Source organism: Leishmania infantum, chromosome 23, assembly GCF_000002875.2.
Source record: "Leishmania infantum JPCM5 genome chromosome 23".
Taxonomy (NCBI): Eukaryota; Euglenozoa; class Kinetoplastea; order Trypanosomatida; family Trypanosomatidae; genus Leishmania; species Leishmania infantum.
Genome location: NC_009407.2, coordinates 404,859 through 427,076, shown reverse-complemented (window position 1 = coordinate 427,076; position 22,218 = coordinate 404,859). Strand labels below are relative to the sequence as shown.

The following is a 22,218-nucleotide window of genomic DNA, read 5'->3' as shown; positions in this document are numbered from 1 at the left end:
GATGCCGTCGCCGGCTGCGTGTGCGTTCCCCCGCCACTGGAAAACGACACACCCAACCACACCGTGCACATATCATCACAGCACACGCTTTTGTTCGCGAGTGACCCTTCACTTGGCTCACCCTCTCTACCTCCCCCTCCTCGACTCAGCCCCACAGTGGTGCGTTCTTTTTCCATTGAATTTGAAGCCTGTAGGAGTGGGTGCGTGCCCCCCTCTCCCTCTGCCTGTGTACCTGCACATACGCAGGCACTTCTCTTGTTCTCCAACTTGTGCACAACTAGACTAGATGCCCTAGATATACACGCACTTTATCGAGGACGCGCTCATATATATATATATATATATGCACGGATACAGATACACGCACGCGCCAGCCCGCTTTTCACACACACACACACACAAGCTGCCTCTTGCTGCGCCCCTGCTTGTTGTGGATTTTTTTGTGTCTCTTGTCTGTGTAGACCTCTGGGCGGCTTTGTGCGGCTTCTTCCTCTCCCGCCTTCGGCACCCTGTCGCCGACGGCGCTCCTTGTTGCTGTGGTTGCCGATCTTTCACCTTCTCGCTCTTTCCCTCACTTTAGTGGCGCATGGGTCGGCTGCTGAGAGAGCACAGTGGCCGCGTGCACGCCTCGAGCGCAGCCCGTCCCGCTGCGGCGCCGGTCTCCACGGCACCGCACGTACTTAATGCCGTCGTATCTTCGTCCCTGCCGAATCAAGAACGCTACGTGGATGCTTCGGCGGGGATGATGCTCTGTGCGCCGTGTCCCCGTTCCTCGCAGCTGCTCCCTTCTTTTGCACTGGACTCACAATGCCCTGTGGAAAGAGACTCCCCTGTCACAGATGGGCGATCCTCGCCCGCTGCTGTCCTTTACTGCAGCCAGCGGCCTACACGTGTTCGCGATTGTGAACAGGCAGCAGTGCGGGAGCGGCACACAGCGGCGGCGGCATCACCTGAGGGGCCGTTGCGTAATCCTTCCGGGTCTCATATGCACAGCTCTTCGTCGGTTGGTATTAGTACGAAAGCCTCAATGCCGCTCTCCAAAACCTCACGGCAGCACCGACAAGTGCCGTCATCCTCCACGCACGCGGTTACACCGGAGGCATGCCTAGCTGAACAGCTTCACCATCATCGCCTGGACAGAGCCGGGCAGCGATATCCGACGCCGCCGTGGTGGCTGCCTGGAGGAATAGAGGCAGACAGTGATCTTCTCGTGAGAGGTTCGACTCACCATTTTTCCCGTTCCATGCTTCAGCGGAGGGCCGGCGCTGACGACGTAACGCCTCACACAGGACAGGCAGAGCGAGGCCTCGGCGAGGAGCACCGGCTGCCATGGCCATCGACACCGGCTCCGCCGACGCTGCGATCACGCGCGCGTAGCGCGATCAAGGGCTGTCTACCACGGCCTCGTTCGCCCTCCGCCCGATTGCAGGCGACCTCAACACCTCGTTGAACAAGCTGCAGGAGGCAGATGGGGGTGCGTCACCGCTGGGGTTTGTGAACCCTGGCGCGTATCGCCTTGGTGATGCTGAGACAAGGAGCTCGAGGGCTGGTCTCGGGCTTCGCGGTGCATGTGCTCCTGTTCACCGGCTTGGACGGCAGTCCGGATGTATGTCTTCTCGATATGCTCTTTTCAATGGTGTCTTCTCTACGTCTCCATCCGTGGATTCGGTGCGACCGCGGGGCACCTTGTGCACCACCTCGTCGTCAATGGAGACAGCGTCCGACAGCGACACGGAGGCGATGCCACGACGCGTGGTGTTCAACAACGTGCTGGCCACCACCGCTGCGTCCACATGCCGCCTTCGCGTGTACCAGGAGAGCTTCAACCACCCTTCCGGCTTCGCTGTTCCACAACGCGGCGCGGGGAAGGCGGTGCCGGTGCAGGCAAACTGAAATGGTCTTGCGGCGCTGCCGCAGACGGCGGCGGACTGACACGCCATTGAGTGCGCTGTCAATGCCGTCCCGTGCTCTCTGATATACGGTGCCAGCAACCACGCGTCTGCACCTACGCTGGCTGCGTATAGACAAGCTGTAGCTGCCGAGACGGGTATTGACCCGGCGCAGCTGCGGCACGGCCCGCTGAGCGCACGCTACGATCGTGTGCGAGGCGCCTTGAGGGAGTCGATCGTGGAGCGGGCGGACGGCGGCGGTGGCGACGCTAGTCTGATGCACACGACAGCGCGGCTGCGTGTCAGAGCCTCGCGTCCAAGTGAGCTGTACGACCCCATATCGGGACTGCCACGAAAGCCAAATGAGGTGCCGGCTGTATATCTGCAGTCCATGGCGGCGGAAGCTGCGGCAAGGGTGGTGTCTTACCGCCACGGCGATGGTGGCCCTCACGCCTCGATGGATGCACGAGCCAACTCCAGCTCCGTAGCGACGAAGCGACAGATCAGAAGTGGGGCGTTCGCTTGGGCCGACAAGCTCAGCGGACTTGCCCAGCTGCGCAGGGCGCGCGCAACGGCGCGGTCTGCGCAGCTGCATTCCACTCGTCGCGTCACCGGGCTGCCTCTCCGCCCAGATGAGCGACGCTTGTATTGGGCAGAGCATGCACCGCTGCACACGACGTCGGTGCGAGGGCTGAACGCGGTGCTGCAGGGCGTGGGAGAGGCGGAGGAGGGTCTGCTTGTCGAGGGCCTTGGCCCGAGAGGCGCATGGGCCAAAAGGGAAAGCGCCGGCAGAGGCGCGTCGTGAGTGGGCACTGACGTGGCCGTGTACGCAGAGGAAGAGACAGAGGTGACGCTCGACCATCGGTGCTCCTTGACCGACGCGAGCTGCGGCGATAATGATGGCGACGACGACGAAGAAGCGTGGGCAGCGGTGGCAGTTGAACGACCACGCCGACGGGGCAGCGGAGGGAGGGGGGTTTCAGGCTGAGTCTGCGCCGCTGCACCACGCCCGACTGCCGTCTCGTGCCTCAGAGCAAAGTACGTTCTCCTGTGCAAATTCGGCCGTGGCTGCCGCTTGTGCGCACGGCTCCAGTGAAGGCGCCGCTGACGCGTCGCGCGTTCATATGGAAGGCAGGAACGGCTTGGTGGACTCGCACGTGCACGAGGACGTCACCACCGATGTTGAGAATGGTGCGCGAACACGCAGCTCAGACCACGATGGTCTCTTGCATCATCGGACGGCAAGCGACCATCGCACGGGGACGCCGTCGATGGGGCATTCAAGGAGAACTTCACCACCTCGGCGCTCGCATTCTCACGAGCACCCTGAGCGCGATCGCCATGACGATGGGGACTTACTCCTATACCCGCCACTGCTCACGCCTCTTCTGCAGGAGGTGGGCATGCGCCTGCGCGTTCACCGACTCCCCACCATAGCAGAGCTGTGGCGCTGGGGTGGTGGCGATCAGGAGGCGATTCTTCAGATCGCCGGTTTTAGGCGAGAGGAGCGGCAGACGATCCTATGGGAGCTGGAGCGCATGATACGGGTCAGCTCAACAAGGTGCGCACTGTCGGCTGCTGCCTAAGAAGGAGAGGACTGTGGCAGGGGGCCGACGGCAGGGACCAGGCCGCACATTTTTTACTTCGCCTTCTTTTGCTACTGTTTCGTGGTTTTAGCTTCTCCACCGCCTCGCTCCACTCTCCCCTCCCCCGCTGCGGCTCTCACGACGCACGCGTCCCGTTGCGTACCTTCGGCTGGGAAGTGCGCCTTCCTTCCCCCTCCCCCTCCCCCCAAAACGCGAATGTATCGAGCAAAGCAAAAAGGTACGCCGGAGGCGCGAACAAATATGATTGCGTGACGAACTCATCATCTCCTCTTCCGCTCTTTTCATGTGTGCGCGCGGTCACCGTGATCAAGCACGCCTGCACGCCTCTGCTCCCATGCTACTCGGATGACTCTCCCCCTTTTCGGCGTGTACTGCCTTACACCCTCATCTCCTCCACCCCCCTCGTCTTCTCTCTTTTATCCACCACCACCTCCATGCACGCTATCCACTTCGGCACACATGTGCTTCGGTCAAAATTTTTGTTTGTTCTCACCTCACTACCTGCGCGTTCTCGTCCCTGTACCTCACGCGGCGATGCGGGGGCGCGCAACGAAAGAGAAGGAGGAAGCTCCACAAATCCCCTCTTTGGCGCGCCAGCGACAACTTAAAGCCCTCTTCCTACCCACCACCACTCCCGCTGTTTCATCAGCCAGGCCGACGAAACACTGTGGGACGTCGAGTAAACGATTTCGTCTTGCGTGCTCGCTTGGCGTATACTTGTTTACGCGCCCTTCCCTCTTCCTCGTTTTTCTTATTGGCTTTGCGCGTGTTGTGCATCGCTCTGCACCTGTACACCATCTCAGAGACACGCGCACACACCGACAGGCGTGATAGGCCGATATAAACGACCTACCGCCGCCGCCGCAGCAGAGAAGCAAAGCAGAACGGCAACACCAAAACGAAGTATACACACACACACACACACAGGGACCATCATGAAGACGTGCCAACGACGTGGTTGGGGCTGCGCGGTGCGACCGCCGCAGCTGCTGCTTCTCCGATTTCTCGCCTTGATTCTCCTGTTTCTATGCGTGCACGCTGCTTGTGCCGAAGAAGCCGAAATACAAGCGAACGCATGGCTGAGCGCGCCGGCGTCGGTGTGGAGTGTCATCGTGAGTGACCCGAGGACACACTTGGCCATGATTCAGGCAGTGACGGCAGATTTCGTTTCTGCAATTCGAGCTGCCGACAGCAAAGCAGTAGTCTTCGTGGCGTCTCTGAAACCCGTGACGCCGCAGAAGGCGCGGGCCAGTGGTCCGGCCTACGGGGCTTATGCTCAGTTCACTGCGAGGACACGGTTAAGCAAGGAAGAGGTGCTTTGGGCGCTGCGCAGCTCCGATCTTCGCACCATCAACAAGATCTTCCAGTCCGTGGGTTTCGACGCAGCGGTAGAGGCACTGGCGGCTGATGGGCCGCCGTCCATGCAAGCCGTCGGACCGGTGCTGCTGCCGGTGTCGGGGTCGACGTTTTTCTGGCAGCTGCTTCTCGGTACGCTCATGACCCAAAATGCTATAAGCGTCGATGCCTTCATGTACCCACTGCAAATGGACATCCAGGACGCCGTGGACTCCACCCTGAGGAATTACCTCATCGAAGCAACTCCGTTGACAAACGAAGTGAACGTGTCGAGTTGGTACGTGTCGTACAACGTCTGGGCTTTCCCCGAAGCCGAGGTAACGCCGAGTACGCCGTCCGACCTCAGAGCGTTCGCGATGAAGTCTAGGATGCCTCTGTTTAACAGGTACATGAATACCGTGATGGACACCTACCCGACTCTCAAGGCTTACTCGGACCTCCTCCCCACCACGGTGCACGCACGGACGCCGCCGCTTGGTAACCCATTCGAAGGCAACGGCGCCAGTGACCCAGATAGAATCTTTGAGGTGCTGGCCAATGAAACGGGCGATTACCTTCTCGTGTTCAGCGGTGATGCCGACAGGTGGGGCCAAGTGTGGGAGAAAAGCCGCGACGCCGTCTCGAAATCGATCGAGGAGGCGATTGAGGACAGACTCCATCGTCGCACCTTCCTGAACAGGGCCTTTGTTACCTCCGCCAAGACGTTGCCGAATGATTCGGTGAACGTTGGTGGACTGCAGGTGCTCTGCCGTGTTCTGCAGGGCATAACGATGATCTCTCATCACCCGTGGTCGCCTGAGGAGGTGTCACCGCTGCTGTTGCAGGCCAACTACAGCGCGACGCAAGCCCTCTACATCTCGGGCGGCGGTCCGGTCGCGGAGTACACGAAGCGGCCACCTGCAACGGCATCCCAGTCGATTTTGTTGGCGGCTTCCTATAAGGCCTCGCCGGGCTCGATCGCCACAACAAGCATCAGCTACGACTACAGAGTCCGGCTGAACAAATATATAATCGGGATTATTGTCATGTCAGTCCTGATCATCGGCGCGTCTCTTGTCGCCATCATCATCACGGTAAGTTTCTGCTGCTGCTGCCCGAAGCTCATCGGCGGCGGCGCCGACAGGAAGCGCTCTGCGCTCTCGCACGCAAGCATCGCCCCGTAACACGCGGATGTGGAACGTCTCGCAGACATTAGCAGCGCCCTGGCGCCTGGCGTTGGCGTGGGGGATTCCATGAATGATCCGAAGCGGGGCGGCGTGCGTGAGGATGTGTCTTTCGACCCACCAAGTGGTAGTTCATGTGCCGGAAGTCGGACTACTCAGAAGCGGCGTGCTTGCTCGCTGTGTCGGATGATCAGGGCGCATCGAGCACGGACGCGACTGGCAAGATCGCTTGCCTCAGCGGCGTTGTGGAGCCCAACGAGTCGTGCAATGACCCGCTGGCCGCGGCCCCGGCCAGCGGTATGCCGACGAAGGAGACATGTGAACAGGGGCTCAAAGTCACCGCGCCGCCGGCGGGTAACAACGAGGACGACGCCGCCAGCACCAGCAGTACTCGTGCGCAGGGCCGCCGCCGAAGCTGAATGCCGGGCGACGAGGCCGATGCGGTACGGCGTACGCAAGTCGATCCCTCTGCCCGCCGCTGCTGCCACCGGAGCGCCGGTGAATGAGGCGGAGACTTCTGCTGACTCGCAGTTGAGGTTAAGTCAGCAGAGCTCGCCAAATCCGTACAGCGCCGTCGACGCTAAGGCAGGAGGTGCCACCACCTGCCTGCCCTACTCAACGCCGTCTGACGACGATCCTTGCTCTGTCAAAACTGACGAGCTGTGTATCACCAGCGCCGGCCTATTCATCCCTCGGCTTCTACCGCGATGCACCGATCCTGCACGGGGCTGCGCCTCACTTGAGTTCTTCGCCGGAAGAGGATGTCCGCCTCTGAGCAGACGTGCGAGCCTTTTCGGGGTTCACCACATCCCTACACCGACACTCACCCCATGCTAACACGTACATGCGTGTTCATTTGTGTGAGTGACCTAGGTAGCATGAGTCATGCACCTCATCCACACTTAGGCCCCGCACTCTCTCCCATTTTCTCGACCCCCTTTCCCCTCCCCAAACAGTAAGATGGCGGGCTCATATAAACCGTCAAGCCGAGCAGGAGTAAGACGGAGGGGAACGGGGGAGGGGCGCTGAGACTCTGCATGCTTCTTTCTTTTTGTTTGGCTTGGTTGGATACATTTCATGTAAGCTCACTGCTCATGTGGCCAATCATTTTCTCGTCATCTTCCTTTTCTCACTCGGTCTCTGGCATGCGCACGTGTACCTTCACACCCACAAACGTGAGTTTTCGAGAGAGCTGAGGTGGGTAGGGGAAGGGGGGCGGGGCGGGTGGAGGTCGCGTGGAAGGCGAACTTTTTCTCGCTCTCTCGTGAGTCGTCCATGACTGAGATGGAGTCCCTACGACAGATCTGTGACGGTTAAGTCCTTCTCTTTTTTTTCAGTGTCTCGCTGTTATGCTCTACTCACTTTCTGGCTTCTCTGCTGCTGCTGCTGTTCTCTCTCCCTCTCTTTCGCCTTCTTTCCGTCTTTGTGAACTGCCTTGCAGGGCACACCTGCACTTCAACTGCGTTTATGGCCGCGTATGTGTTCTGTGTCCGTGTATGTGTGTGCCTGCATGCGCCCCCCTCCCTCCCCTCCCCTTGCCTCTTTTCCTTTCCCTCCCCCTATCTCTGTCTCTCTTCCTCAGACATTTGCTTACCTTGTGTGTGTGTGTGCGTGTTTTGTGTATATTTCCCTTCGTTTTGTCGACCCGATATCCCTTTTGGCGTGCTCTTGACCTTGCCGTCCTTGCTTCCCTCATGCACTCGCTTGAGCCTCGTGTTGGTGGGCTGTGCTCCCATGTTGTCGTCTCCGCCCCATCTCTTGGTGTTAGTGTTGTTGGTTTGTTTGTTTTCCTCTTCTTCCCCGGTTGCTTCCTTGTCTTGATGTGGCAGAGTGGGCGGTGGCGATCATGTGCGCGCATCTCTCGTCTCGGGCTCTCTGTCTCGCCCTATGGGCGTATGAGCGGCTGTGCTGCCTGCGTGTCTGTGTGTGTGTGTGAGGAGACTTACGAGCACTGGCGCGTGCTCAGCTGCGTGCGCTCTCACTCGGCTTCTTGCGCCTTGTCGTTTGTATTGCATGTGCGTATGCGTGTATGTATATATATATATGTGTGTGTGTGTGTGTGCGTGTGGTGCAATACTTGCCGTGCGCCTCATGCTGTGCTGTATGCTTTGATTGGCTGTATGCGCTCTTGCATTCAGCATGGTATTTTGCCTTACTTCTGTTTTTTTTTTGTTTCGTCTTTCTTCGGGTGCACACGCCGACTGATCTCGCCCCCCCCCCCTCCCCCTTCCCCACCTCCCGCACACCGAAGACTGTGACCCCCTCTTTCTCTTTCTGCGTTAGCCTTTTGCTTCTTTCGTGGGCGTGGTCGCCGCTCGTGGCGCGCATGGTAGCGCGGTGAAAGCCGTTGAGCATGCTTGCCTATGCGCGCTTCGGGCCTGAGCAGGGGAGGGTTTGTGGAACGAGCACCGTGGATACCCCATAGGCGAGCGATGTAAAAGAGGGAGTGAGGTGCGCCTCGGTCCTGCTTTGCAGCACGTATGTACGCGCCGCAGAGCTGCGTGGCCGTGCTCGGGCGCTGCATACACCACTTCACGCAGACACAAACGCACCCGCACACGTTCACACGCACTGCTGCTCCCCATACCTTCCTCTTACCGACAGCAGGCACTCTTTCCTTTTATCTGTTTTTGTCATCTTCGGCTTACCTTTTCAGCCCTTGGTTTGCTTGTGTGTTTCACAAACAATCAAGTTCGAGTCCCTCGTCGCCCATGCGCGGCTTCCATCGTTCTCTACACAGGGACGGGAGAGAAAGGGGGAGGGGGGAGAGACAGCAACGAAGGACGTATATATCTCCTGCCTGTCTCTGTCTCTCTTCACTTCGTCTGTGTAGGCATGTGTGTGTCTCACTGTGGATGTTTGCGTGGCCATGCACTTTTTTGTGTGCTGAAGTCTGCGTGTGCGCGCGTTTGTGTGTGGGAGGCGGGAAGTCGGCGAATCCGTGCCCGGGGCGCAGCTTTCACGGTGGGTTGCTGGTCCTTCACCACACACACCCACACACACACACATCAGTGCGTGCCATCTCGGGGTCCCGTTCAGCCCCCTTCCAACAACTTTCTGTGTGTGGGGCAGCCCAGCAGCCCTTTCCCCCAACCCCCTGCCGATGCTGAGCCACCTTCCGGTGGTGACAGTTTGAAGCCCCGGACGGCGGCGCGTCGGAGCGACCTGCGCCAGCGCACACGTCTGTACCGTCCAGATGATGGGCAGCGTGTCAGCGTGGCTGGCGCGTATCCCGCCCCCCGCCCTCGCACTGCCCACTGGTGCGGGGCCGGCGTGCCACCGCGTACGGGCTGCACCACGTGGGTGGCGACTGGTGGCACGATGGGAGCGGCTGCGCGGCGGCCTGCGAGGCGGCGGGTGCTGTGTAGAGTTTGAGGCAGAGGCGGCGCTGGGCGGACTGAGTCGGCGCATTGCTGTACCGCGTGTGCGCCTACGGCTGCAGTGCAGGAGGCGATGGGGGCCTGTGGCAGGCCGGCGGGCGGGCGGCGGCTCGGGCGTGGCGTTGGCCGCACGCTTGTCTGGGCAGCGAGTGGGTGCGCTGAGGACGCCGGAGAAAGCAACTCCTGCCTCTCTCGGTCTTCCTTGTTTTCGTGGTTGCTTCCATGCTGTGCGTGTGTCGCTGCTTCCGTCACCTTTTCCGCCTATGGGCTTTGTCGTTGTCTCATCTGCCGGGCGGTGATGAGGAGATGAGGCTCGATACCTCGCCTCCCGGCCCTCCTCTTGAATGATTCTCCCAAGCAGGAAGCTTCCTCATCTCTGCTATGAGCAGCACTTGTCATGGCGATGCAGCAGCATCCGGTAGCTTCCTTTCTGAAAAGCCCAAGCGAGGGACGCTAGATCGGTTCGCGAGACTTGCAGGCGCATTCGGTACGAGGATCGGACAGCGTAGGCCACGAGTACATGCCCTCACATGCAAGAGGGCGACAATTCCGAGCGGGGGGGGTGCGATGTTATACTCGCGTTTGCTATCCTTTTCTTTCCTCGCCTTCTCTTGCTGTTTTGATCAAGGTTTAATCCTCTGTTGTGGTTTCTTGTGTTGAACTCTTTTCCGGCTCTCTTGCTTTGCTGCTCTTCACGCCTAAGCGCTCTCGTGCTGTCTCGCGCTGTCGGTTTCCTGGTAGGCATGTTCATAGGATATATGTATTCGGCACGTGTCTGTATGCAGACAGGTAGAGATGCACACCTACGCGCCTCTTCTTACCTTCGCCCCACTCGCACAAAGTAAGCAGTTGCGTAACGCGCGTTCGGCGGTGATGGCCTCTGTTTTTCTTTGTATGCTCATTTCTCTGCTTCGCCTTCTCTCTCTTGTGTGCCGTTTCGGCCTGCTTGACGCCGTCACGACAGATACGTGTAGGAAGGAGATGAGCTGCAGCTTGCCACATGTGCCGATGGCAATTCTGCTCGCTCCGACGCAACAACAAGAAACAAAAAGAAAACAGTAACAGTACAAAGAAAACAAAGAGATGCGTGTGGTCCTGCCCTCCTCACCCTCTCTGGCACGCTTCACGCATGCGCATCGTTGCACAGGCACGCCTTTCCATCTTTCCGTGCGTGCACGTGCTCCTCTGTTGGGATGTGTGTTTTCATATGCCCGTGGCATACATCAAGGGTCTTCTTGCTTAAAAATAAATGTATATATATATATGTACATTTACGCATATATGACTGGATATATGTCTATATCCATATCTAATTTATGTCTATATATAAAGCTATACCTATACGCACACGCACTCGCACACCTACGCACACGTATATAAATATATAGGAATGCGTAGAGATGAGTGCTTGCTCCCGTATTATGATGATGCCTTCTTCCTCGTATTTACGTCACATTTTGTTTTGTTTATTATGTTATTTATTGTTTGCTGCTGCGAAGGTCATCGCGTATGGCACTCTTCTTATACAGTGCCACGTGCGTTGCCTCCGCCATTTCCCTTTTACACATCTCATCAATTTTTTTTTTGTTTCGCAGTGTGTGCCTCCACGTCTGCACCAGCACTTCTCTCTCGCTCTCTCTTTCTTCCAAGGTGCATATGCTTTCTGCCTTCTTCGCCCACTCAGCGCCCCTCCCCCTCTCTTTTTATCTTTCAAGCCGATACTTGGCAAGAAGACCTGCCTTTGTGCGTGCGCTTCATGAGAGCTGAAGAGCAAGGGATATGCAGTGCAAGTGCAAGACTCTTTTCTATCCACGCACGCGCACAGACGCACAGACACGAGAAAACGATGAGGGGTGCACCGATGGTAATGAACGTAACCGGAATCCTTAAACTGATGGTCGCCCGGTACAGGCACGATGTCATGTGCTGGGCAGCAACAAGAAAATGCCAACGGTTCGCTGGTGAAGGTTGTGGGGCGTGCAGGTAGCGCCTCTGCCTTCCGCCTCGTCAGCTCCGACAAGACGCCTCCTTGCAAAGTGTGCCCTGCGCCAACGCCGTTTCTGCCATCTCATGCATGCGCCTTATTTTGCCCTCGTCCCCCGGCACCGCCTACACGTCCGCCACGGTCGAGTACACTGCTTTTCGTGTGTGTTGACCGTCCTCCACCACCCTCATCCCTGCTTCCCTCTCTTCATCGCCCGCCCTCTTCCTCATCGTCACAGCGCGAACGACGACCGCTGGCTCTGGCGCTGGTTGTGGCGCACACACGCACACGCGCCAACGCAACGTGCCTCTCCCTATCGAGCCCCTCTCCTTTCCGCGCCATCCGTACGCTCGAATCCGCGCCCAGCAGGACAGCGACGGTGGAAGCGCACTGGCTCGGCACGGACGCGACAGAGAAGCGGGACAAATCTTCTTCTGCTGCCTTCTCAAAGCCGTAGGCTGACAAGGGCCAGTCGTGGGACTTTAAGGCTGTAAAGCGCAACCTGCGCGTGGGCCATACGGGGACGATAGCGTGGCTCGACGACGTGCTCGGCATGCCCATGAAGGGATGCCGCGACAGCAGTGTGCTGCAGCTGATGGAAAGTGGGCAGTGGAGGGTGCACCACCACGTGCTGTCAAGGACAATTCCGAACGGTGAGGGCTGGGGGGGGAGGAGCTGAACGAGGGGGACACACCCTTGAATGGAAAGTAAGGCGACTCGCTTCTGGCGGAGGGAGCTGGGCGACGCTGTTTGTCACGATGGCGGCACACCGCTGGGCTCTTCCCCATTTTCCTCTCCTCCTACACGAGCGTGGCCGAGGAGTATGCTAGCTATATATATATATATATGCGTGTATGTCGCCGATGCGCATTAGCGGCCCCCTTTGCCGCTTCTGTTGGAGAAAGCTAAGTCGCCTCTCTTCTCCCAACTTGCGGCGCTGCGAAGAAGAAAACACACGACATTGCATTTCATCACGCTCAAGGTCTAGCGATAGGCTTACCTTCGGCCGTGCGACGCGGGCTTTCGTTTATTTCTGTGCTCCTTGGCGCGCCCGGTGGAGGGTCTGCGCATGCACGCATGCGCCCTTCCAGACAGGCGGACACAGCAGAGCGAAGTGAAACAAACTACGATGCCCGTGCGCCCCGCCGTCCTCTGTGAAGATCACACAGTCTTCACCTTCTATGTGCGTTCTCCTTTTGCATCCATCTTCTCTCTGCCCACATACATTTCTCTCTCACCCTTTGGTGCTTCTCTTTCCCACCCAACCCATCCAGTGTACTCTCATACAACCGCATCCGTTTCATACACTGCCTGCTTCGGCCCTTCCCTCTCCGACACACACTCTCTCAAACCTGCCGTGGTGATGGTTGCACATACTCGTCGCTGCTGCTTACCCACCTCGCCTCCCCTTCATATCTCCATTACTCTCACCCGCACACACACACACACACACACACAAAAGCCAACAAACCTAAAGTCTAAAGTAACCGTTGATTCACAATCTGCACCTGGCAACTGAGGTTTGTAACTCCTTCCTTCACTTCGCCCGGTCTTGTTCTTTTTCACGTTTTCGTTTTTTTTTTCAGTTTTCGGCTGCCGTGGTTTCTCACACAAGTCCTCTGAGCCTCCCCTCCTTGTCTCTCCTCCTTCGCACGCCTCGCTCATTCTCTACTACTACTATCATTTTTTTTTTGTTATTGTGGTTTTGATGGGTCTGCTCCTCCACTGGGACTTCACTATCGCGTTTCCGTCCGTGTGTGTGCTCCGCTCTTCTCACTCTGTCTCTTTTCCCCCGTTCGCTGGTTCCTCGTGGGGGACCTCCTTGTACGAGGCAGTGCATCCACATCAAAACACGCCCACGTAGGCACAGAGACAGGCAGACAGACAGGCACGATATCTGCGGCGGCAGGCAAGAAGCGTTTTAGACAGAGTCACACTACCAAGCGCGGAAGGCACGCCAAACCTTTGCATTGCGAAAGATGTTCACTAACGTTTTACTCAAGCACCTGTACTCGCGTGCGGCGCTCCTGCTGCTGCTGTCGCTGCTTGCCTCTATCCTCTCTCCATCAAGTGTTCCAGGCATCACGCATGTCTACGCTGCGCCGTCACCGGCGATGGAGGTGGCCCCGAGCGGCTCAACGTTCTCCTGGCAGAAGATGCGGAACATCATGGTGACTGCTGCGATCGCAGAGAACGTCATGACGAAGACATTGCCGCAGAACTTACCAAGCACTGCCGTTGCGGGTGTTGTGGTGACCACCAGCACTAGCTCGCTGGCGGCGTCCGCCATGCCCCTCAACGATAAGCACGTGCTAGTGCCGGGCATCTCTGTTTCACCGGAGGAGGTGGCTGCAAAGGTGAACGGTGCTTCTTTTCCCCAAACCGATGCTTCAGTGAGCAGCGTCGGCAGCCAGCCTCCACTGGAGGACGCCAATGAGCTTCTGCGCAATTATGCCCAGCCGATGACGGCGCTCTATAACAGCGTGAGCGCTCCCGGCACGGAGGAAATTTATTTCATTGAGAACGTGACGTATAAAGTTCGGATTCTGTTCTCCGGGCCGTCGGCAAGGTGGTCTATCTCTCTCTCCAAGAGCCGCGACAACGTTTCGGTGACGATCGTGCAAGCGATCGAGGTGTTCTCTAACTCACGCAGAATGATTTGCACGCCTACGGTAGATTCCATGAGGGTGATGGAGAAGGATCCAGAGCTGAAGCAGATCGGCGATGGCCATGGCGGCCTCATCGTGGACATCACGGTGAACTGTGGCGGCACTAACTTCATGATCGGCCGCTTCCTCGACTCGTCGGAGTACGCCAGAACGCTGGACTTTCTCAACACAACAAACATCACAGCTGCCTTTCAGAATAGCTCTCGCTCGTCATCGAGAGTTGACGTGTACACGACGATGGTCCGCGGCGGAGAAAACACGTTCATCTGTGACCGCGTGTGCAAAGGAATGATCGCCATGGGCTGCCTCATCGTGGGCCTGTGCGCTGTTTGCGTCGCCATCACCCTGGTTGCCATATGCTGCCCGTGCTACTGCGTGCGTGCCGATTGGGGGAACTCCACCGACAACTCCACCACATTTGATTACCCAGACTGCAGCAACGCTGACGCGGAGAGTAGTAGGCTCGATATGCTGCAGGAAGGCATGCATGTATACGGCGACCAGAACGCGTCGCACTACTTCGCCACGGTACCCAAGAGAACGATGAGCTTCAGCAAGCCGAATGCCTAGTAGCCGACCTCAAGTAAGAAGAGCTCCTTGGTACAACCCCCCTCCGCTCCCCTCTCCATTCTATCCTGCAGCTCGTGCGCATCGCATAATACCTCCTTTGTCCCTCGCCCGTCCGTGTCACTTGTAGCGCTCCCAGACACACAGACGCCCATACAAGCGCGGTTCTCTCGCCCGTCTTCTTTCCCTCTCTTGCCTTCTGGATTCGGAGTTGGGCGTGCATTCTGTGCGTCACCGTAGAACCACTCCAACGTGCGGGCTCGCTCACACGTAAAATCAGGAAGCCGCAACACAGAGAAAGAGGCGAATGGAGATGCCGGCTGGCAGGAGAAGTGGGCAAAGATGAGGGAAGGAGGCGGCGGCGGCAGACTTGCGATGACGGATTCGAAGTAGGCAGCTGTGCTGTGCAATGCCTTTTGCGCAGCACTGCTCTCACGTGTGTGTGTGTGCGTGTATGCGTGCACCGGCGTGTGCGCCGTGCTGTGCTTTTCATGTTTTATTCTGTCGAGAGCTTTTGACCGTGTCGCTGCTTCGGCGCGGTTGGCTCGCTCTGAGTTTACTTTGTTAGACTCAAATTTTCTTCAACACACTGACATACGTGCGCCTGCGCAGACACGTACCCTCTCCTCAGCCCATCTGTTGCTCTCTGAGAAGCTCACCCCCTCGACCCCTTGTATTCTTTCCGTCGCCCTTCTCCCGATCATTTTCTCTGCCTCTCTCGATACGAATGGCAGGGGTTGTATGTGTGAACATTCGCTGGATTTCTCGGCGCGCTTATATGCGTGCTGTTCAGCCTTGTTTTTTTTTTTCTCGACTCCATCCTTCTCCGCATGTTTCACTCCGTGCCGCTCTCTCTCTTTGCGCCTCCTCCTATAGGCCTGCGTGCTTAGCTTAGTTGCTTCTCCTCTCCCTCTCCCCCCTTCATCCCCAAGGTGCACCCCCTTCGCCATTACGCCCGTTCCGTGGTCTCCCCTAGCCCCCTCCCATCCGCCGCCTTACCTTCCTCCTTGCGCAGATTATCAACACCCTCGTTTTTGACAAGCCACATCTGTTGACACTTCACACACACACACACACACACACGATATACACCGAAGCGTATGGAACACTCCGAGACTCAGACAAAACGCCGGGATCTGCTGCGGGTATTTTTCCTTTTCCTTCGCCTTTCTCCATCTTTATATATATATATATATATCTGTTTATGTTTATGGTGCGTAAGGCGCCTCCGTCTTAAGTGAAACAACAAAAAACAAACGCGTGTTTGCGTCCCTTGCGCTGGGTGCGTGTGCCCAAGCAGGGTGGTGTCTCTCTTCCTTTTTTTTCCCATGCAAAACCTGCACACACACACATGTATGCTTATGTGTATGCTTAGCTCTCTCTCTTGGTCTTCCCCTCCCCGCGATGCGCATCTCCTCATCCTCCCTCTTCGCAACACCCGTCTTTTTCTTTCTGTCCCCCCCCCCGCACATGTGCGCATGTGAAAACACTCTCGAATGCTCGAATACATACGCATGTGCACTCCACTCCCTTTCCCGGGGTGCACTTCTTGCGCACCTGCGCAGGTACACATGTGCGTATGCGCGGGTGGCTTTGCCTACGAACACATCCCACCTTTCTTTACGTATACCCGCTGACTTGAACCCTCCTCGCACATCGAGACAGCCCATAGCACACGGAAGGCGATAGGGACGCACTCAAACACGCAGACAAATATTCGCTCGCCATCGTGGCTGAGGGCTTGTCTTTGTCCCTCTCCCTATCCCTTTCCCTGTGCAGGCTTGCGCGTGGTGTCATTTTTCTTCTCTCCAGCGTGCCAGCGGCGCCTTTGTTTTCGCTGTGGTCTTAAGCGGGCATACACGCGCCTGTGCGTGCATGCGTGCGGGAGGCAGTCGTTGCGTGGGTCTTGTTGTTCACGCACCTTCCCGTGCGTGCGCCCTCCTCTCTCCTCCGGCAAACTAATCAAGCAGAGCCACACACACACGCACATAGTGCATTTCTCTCTCTCTGTCTTTTCGTGAGAAGTCATTGCACCCCCACGGAAAAAAAGAAAAGAAACACCAGAATAGGGGGATCGCATCTGCATCCAAGCCCCCCTCCCCATCTGTCCCAAGGTACTGACGTAGTAAACCGCCTCCTAATCTTTCCATCACGAAGGCCCCCTCCTCTCTCCTCTCCCCTATAAGTGCGGCTCCGCACGCTAAGCGATAAGAGAGGCGTGCGGCATTGGCCCAATAGCGGACACAACACACCATCGATCCCGGAACGAAAAAAAAAAAACACCGGCCAACACGCACGCAGGTGCGCCGAGTTTCTTACCTTTGCCTTTCGAACTTGTGTACGTGCGCGCGTCTGCAGGCGAGTGGCTCAGGATAGGGAGATACGGCTCGCCTTTCATCTCTTTGACGTCCGTTCGCTTCACTCGCTCACATCGTACATCCACTGTTTGTGTGTGTGTGTGTGTGTGTGTGTGTCTGTGTGTGCCGTCACCGCAGTCTGTCGTTGCGCCTTGCATCTTCGACTGGCTCATATCCATCACTGGTCTCCCTCCTGTGGGCGCGCTTGTGTGCGCGTCTGTGTGGGCCATATTCTGCTTCTGTAGAATTTGCCGTTCCGCCACCCGCGTCTCGTTTTGACTGGCTTCTTGTCTGCAGCGCACGTGAGCGAGGGAGGGAAGGGGATCTTTCTGGTTTCTTGGGCCGATCGGCTCTATCTCGTCTTGCGTGTGTCTGTGCCTGCGGGTGACGGGCCTTCCGCGGACGCGTTCATTGGGTGCCCTGCACTCGTTGTCTCCACGTCAACCTGTGCCCGCCCTCTCTTCTGGATTTTCACCTCTGGGTCTTGCGACCCACGCCGATGCGGGCGCCGCATCGGCGTTTGCGTGCGATGACACACATGGCCACGCCACTCGAAGCTGCCTCGAGTTCGAGGGGCACGGGGGAGGGCGCATGCCGCAACACCGAGTCGTTCGAGCGCCTGTCCCTCGTCATTCTGTTTGTCACGATGCTCATCTTTCTCGGCGGCACCTTCTTCATGACGCACAAGCGCCGCATTCCACTGCCGTACACGGTGGTGCTGTTCTTGTACGGAATCGCGGTGGGCGTGGTGGCTCGCTGGCTGTACCCTGACGTCGCGGAGGCTCTCGGCTCCATCCCGCCTGAGCTGCTCTTCTACATTTTCCTGCCAGTGCTCATATTTGAAGGCAGCTATGCCATGAACATACATGCTCTGCGCCGCGTCTTTCCACAGGTGGCGCTGCTTGCCACGGTTGGCGTCCTCATCAACACGGCACTTCTGGCGGTACCGGTGAAGTTGTTCTTCCAGACCTGGTCGTGGTACACGGCACTGCTGCTAGGTTCGCTGCTTTCCGCCACCGACCCTGTCGCGGTTGTCGCGCTGCTGAAGGAGTTGGGAGTGGACAAGTGCATGACGGCCATGGTGGACGGCGAGGCCGTCATGAACGATGGCACGGCGATCATCCTCTTCACTCTTCTTCTCCCTGCTGCGCGCGTCGGCTTCGTGGACATGTCGCCTGGGGTGATTGTTGTACGGTGCATCTGGCTGGCGTTGCTGCCCATCGCACTCGGGCCTCTCTTCGGCTTCCTCCAGTCCTTCTGGTTGCGTCGCACCAGTGACGGCCTCACCAAGGCGTGCATCACCGTGTCTGTAACGTACGTGTCGTACTACGTCGCCGCGGAGTTGCTGGGCACGAGTGGCGTTCTGACGCTCTTCTTCCAGGGCATCTTTCTGAGCTACTACTGCCCCTCCCTCTTCCCTGGACGCGAGGGCAACATCATCTCCTCCGCGTGGGAGTTCCTGGTCCACCTCGGCAACACGGTGCTCTTCTCCCTCGTCGGCGTCATCCTGGTGGCGGATGTGCTGCCCACTGTGAAGCTCTTGGACATCTTTGTTCTCGTCGCGCTGTACATCGCCATGATGCTGTCGCGCCTTCTGATGCTGGAGGTGCTCTCGCCGGTGCTGAACATGTTCTCCTACAAGTTTGATCAGAAGCGGATCGCGCTCATGGTGCACGCCGGGCTGCGCGGCGGCGTCGCTGCCACGCTGGCGATCGCTGTGATGCAGGAGGGCCTCGAGGAGGGCGTCGACATCTTGAAGGTCACGTCCGGGATCGTGCTGTTGACGTTGCTCGTAAACGCGTCCACGTCGGCCACCGTCGTGGAGCGGCTCGGCTTCAAGACGAAGTCAGAGTACCGCATCGTAAAAATGGAATACGCGATGGAGCTCATGCGCAGCTCTCAGGAGCACGCGCTGGAGGGCTTGAAGCGCGACATCAAGTACCGCAATGCAAGCTGGATGCAGGTGGAGAAGTTCGTGCAGCACTACATCCGCAACCCGTTCCGCAACACGGCTGTGGAGCCAGAGGAGGACGAGGAGAAGATGGTGAACCGAATGCTGATGTCGGCCTTCAAGACAGCGCTGTGGCTGCAGCGGGACAAGGAGGTGATCACAGAGACGGTCGTCGTGCAAATGGGCGCGTCCCTTGCCACACTCATCGAGAGAGGTGAGCTGCTGGATGTGCAGCAGATGTACTGGTATCACCGTCACCGTGGCGCTAGCAGTGGCGAGGAGGAGCGGGCAATCGTGGCCCGGGTATCGCCGCCGCGGGGGCGGCGCCATTCGTCCAACATGTCGACCCCAAGCAGCCACTACTCGACACAGCAACCGCAGCAGCTTGCCACAACGCAGCCGTGGCGCATGCGGCCCTCCACCGACGTCACCGTTGAGGGGGAAGCTGTGGCCGTGCCCGAGAGTTTAGAGGAAATGCAGAACCGCCCCTCGGGTGTCCCAAGCGCGACAGGGGCGAGCCAACCCGTGGGCGGGCCTAGCGTCAGGGCTAGTGGTAGCGACGAACACGGCGGCTTAGCGCTCGGTGTGACGAGCCTGCCATCGCACTACCTCGGCGGCGACGCGGCTGATGAGGGCGAGAAGAAGGCGGAGACAAACCGGATGGTCAACAACCTCATGCGCCGCCTGCTGCCCGCCTGGGTGGTGCTCGTCGAGCGCTTCATCTGCAGCCCGGGCTACTTCGCGGCGGCGCACCGTCGTGCGCAGGAGAACGCGTTCGTCGCGCTGCTCGCTGTCGTCAAGTGTCTGAATGCCATCTCACCGCTCAAGTTTAAGTTCATCAGGTCGGAGGCGCAGGCGCGGCGGGTGGAGCGGTGGATGACGACGCAGATTGCGGCGGCCAATCGCGCCATCCGGTTCTTCTACACCAACTTCCCGGAGGCTACGAACAACGTCGCAAGCAGCCGCGCCGTCGTCTCGGTCGCCAACGCGCTGGAGGAGACGGTGCACAATCTAAACGCCGAGCACGGCTTCGGGACGCGGGCGACGGAGGAGCTGGAGAAAATGGTGGCGTGCATGCGGTCTCACACGCCGTCGACGTGGGAGAACAATGCGTCGCAGAACGAGAGCAACCTCGTGCTTCGCGCCGTTGCGGCGACGCCCCTCGGCAAGGGGCTACGCAGTTTGGAGATCAAGGCAATCAGCTCCATGGGCCTCGTCCGCAAGTTCCGCGAGGGCGACATCATCACGCTGCCCGACAACGCATTCCTAGTCGTTGTCTTTGGGAGTCTGCGTGCCGTCTACGGACAATGGACTACGCTCACCGAGCATGAGCAGATGGAAAGCTTCGGTGATACCGTCGGCCTCGAGGCCCTCATGTTGCCGCAGGAGTTTCGAGTGGACCAGCAGCGGCGCTGGCGCGTCATCTCGACCGACTCTACAGCGCTGATCATTTCGTTTAACAGCATCAAGCCGTTCCTGACAGAACGTTCCTTGCGCGCGGTCAAGGCGCTGTGGCGCGCGGCCGCCGCGGAGGTGCTGATGCCCTTCTTATCGCGTATCGTGACAGTCCCGGACAACGAGGCGCGCACCAAACGGGAGCACTTGATGGAGCTCATCATGGCTGGCACTCCCCTTATCGGCCCTCGCGACTGCGATCTGGCGAGCTGTGAAACCAACTTCCACCTGTACTTCTACCTCCGCGGGTATGACAAGTCGGGGCTGTTCAATTGCCACACACCCCCGTGCTACATCTCCATCTTCTACGTACATCAGCTGCGCTGGGTCGACCCTGACGCGGTGCTCTACGCGGTCCCGATGCGGGTCGGGGATCGTGGCTACGTGCCGTGGCCCACGACCGCCACGACGGCTGGCGCGTCTGGTGAGGATGAGCGGGAAGACGAAAGTAGCTTCGAGGAGGCAGAGGAGTTCGAGGGCGTGGGGGCCTCCGCCCGGCGCACTTCACCATCCCTGTGGACTGCCGTGGGCCGGTCACCGGCTGCCGTCTGTCCGTCGGTGTCTCTGCAGCCGCCCCTGCCTGCGGCGAGGTCGCGGTGCCGCGCGACAGTCGACGAGCTGTTGCCCGTTATTGGGCAGAGCGCGAGTGCGTGGGGCTGCGAGGTGGGGCGAAGTCATCACAACGATGCACACGACTCTATGGAACCGAACTTGGTGCACTCCTCGATGGACCACAGCGACCGCGGCGGCGGTGCAGGGGCGCTCTTCACGAGGAACATGGAGCCCGATGGCGTGACGCCGCCAGCACTCTTCGGCGAGAACAGCGTCGCCACACACGCTGGTGCGACGAACATCATCAACAGCGTGCTGCTCGGCTGCGCACCTGAGGACCCCGATGAGCTGGGCCTGAACGCATCGATCAGCGCCTTTGGCGACTTGCTTGACAACGTCGCCTCCCCGACGCCGACTCACACCGGCTGCGACTTGTTTCTACGGTCGCCGTCGGTGTCGGAGCGTCTGGGCCACAGTTCTGCCTCGCACTTCATCCGCGACACGGACATCAGCATCTTCTATGCGCTCGAGGGCTTTGCGACGCAGGTTCCCTTTGTGAACCAGATGCTCGTCCACTACGCTTCCTCCATGGAGCACCTCTGCATTGCCACGCTGCGCTACCTGCGGTTCCCGACCGACCCTTTTCACGCGCGCCATGCTCAGTCCACAGGTGAGCAGACGGTGGAGTTCTTGCTGAACTTCTGCGTGGAGCTGTCGATGCTGAAGCGGACGTGCCGCATCGTGAGCAAGTGGCACAGCGAGGACACCGAAGTCCTGCACCCGTTTCACGTGAGCAACGACGCGGACTCGGCGTTTCAGGCGCGCGTTTGCGGGTGGGCTCGTCGTCACCGCCTGAACGGCAAGTTTCACTTGAAGACAATGGTGACGGAGATGAACCAATACGCGAACCGGCGCTTCCCCGACTACGTGTCGGTGCTGCGACGGATGGTGGAGCTGGAGCCGGGGCTGAAAGAGGTGGAGACGGCCGAGGGCATGAACTCGATGTGCCGCCGCATTTTAAAGAGCAGCAAAGGTGTTGCTGTAGAGATGGAGAGCCTCGAGGATGCCATTTAGCGTGGCGGCGGTAGAGGCGAGAGAGGAGGGGGGGAAGCGATGTTTGAGCCGTGGCGAGCGTGCGGCTGCGTGGGCGTCTGCCCTTTGCTGACGAGGAAACCAAACGGGAAGAGGTGCGACCGCGAGAGAAGCCCTTAAAAGGGAGCAGAGGAACTCAACACGAAGCAGCCGCACGGTGAGGTGCGCATGAAACGCTCGCTTCACGGTGTTTGTT

General features: G+C 58.7%; 3 protein-coding genes and 1 pseudogene across 4 annotated transcripts; all 4 read left to right on the top strand.

Annotated features, from left to right (window-relative positions):
- Window positions 1–583: 583 nt before the first annotated feature.
- On the top strand, window positions 584–3,394 carry LINJ_23_1030 (annotated as a pseudogene). Its single transcript has one exon. A coding segment is annotated over exon 1 (2,811 nt).
- Window positions 3,395–4,431: 1,037 nt separating this feature from the next.
- On the top strand, window positions 4,432–6,015 carry LINJ_23_1020 (hypothetical protein, unknown function; the record flags this gene model as incomplete). The annotated part of the gene is made up of 1 exon (XM_001465740.1): window positions 4,432–6,015. One exon carries the CDS (start codon window positions 4,432–4,434, stop codon window positions 6,013–6,015), a length of 1,584 nt encoding a protein of 527 aa, XP_001465777.1.
- A 7,343-nt stretch (window positions 6,016–13,358) lies between these two features.
- On the top strand, window positions 13,359–14,618 carry LINJ_23_1010 (hypothetical protein; the record flags this gene model as incomplete). The annotated part of the gene is made up of 1 exon (XM_001465739.1): window positions 13,359–14,618. The coding sequence occupies one exon, from the start codon at window positions 13,359–13,361 to the stop codon at window positions 14,616–14,618; it is 1,260 nt and encodes a 419-aa protein (XP_001465776.1).
- A 2,883-nt stretch (window positions 14,619–17,501) lies between these two features.
- Window positions 17,502–22,004, top strand: LINJ_23_1000 (Na/H antiporter-like protein; the record flags this gene model as incomplete). The annotated part of the gene is made up of 1 exon (XM_001465738.1): window positions 17,502–22,004. One exon carries the CDS (start codon window positions 17,502–17,504, stop codon window positions 22,002–22,004), a length of 4,503 nt encoding a protein of 1,500 aa, XP_001465775.1.
- Window positions 22,005–22,218: the final 214 nt, after the last annotated feature.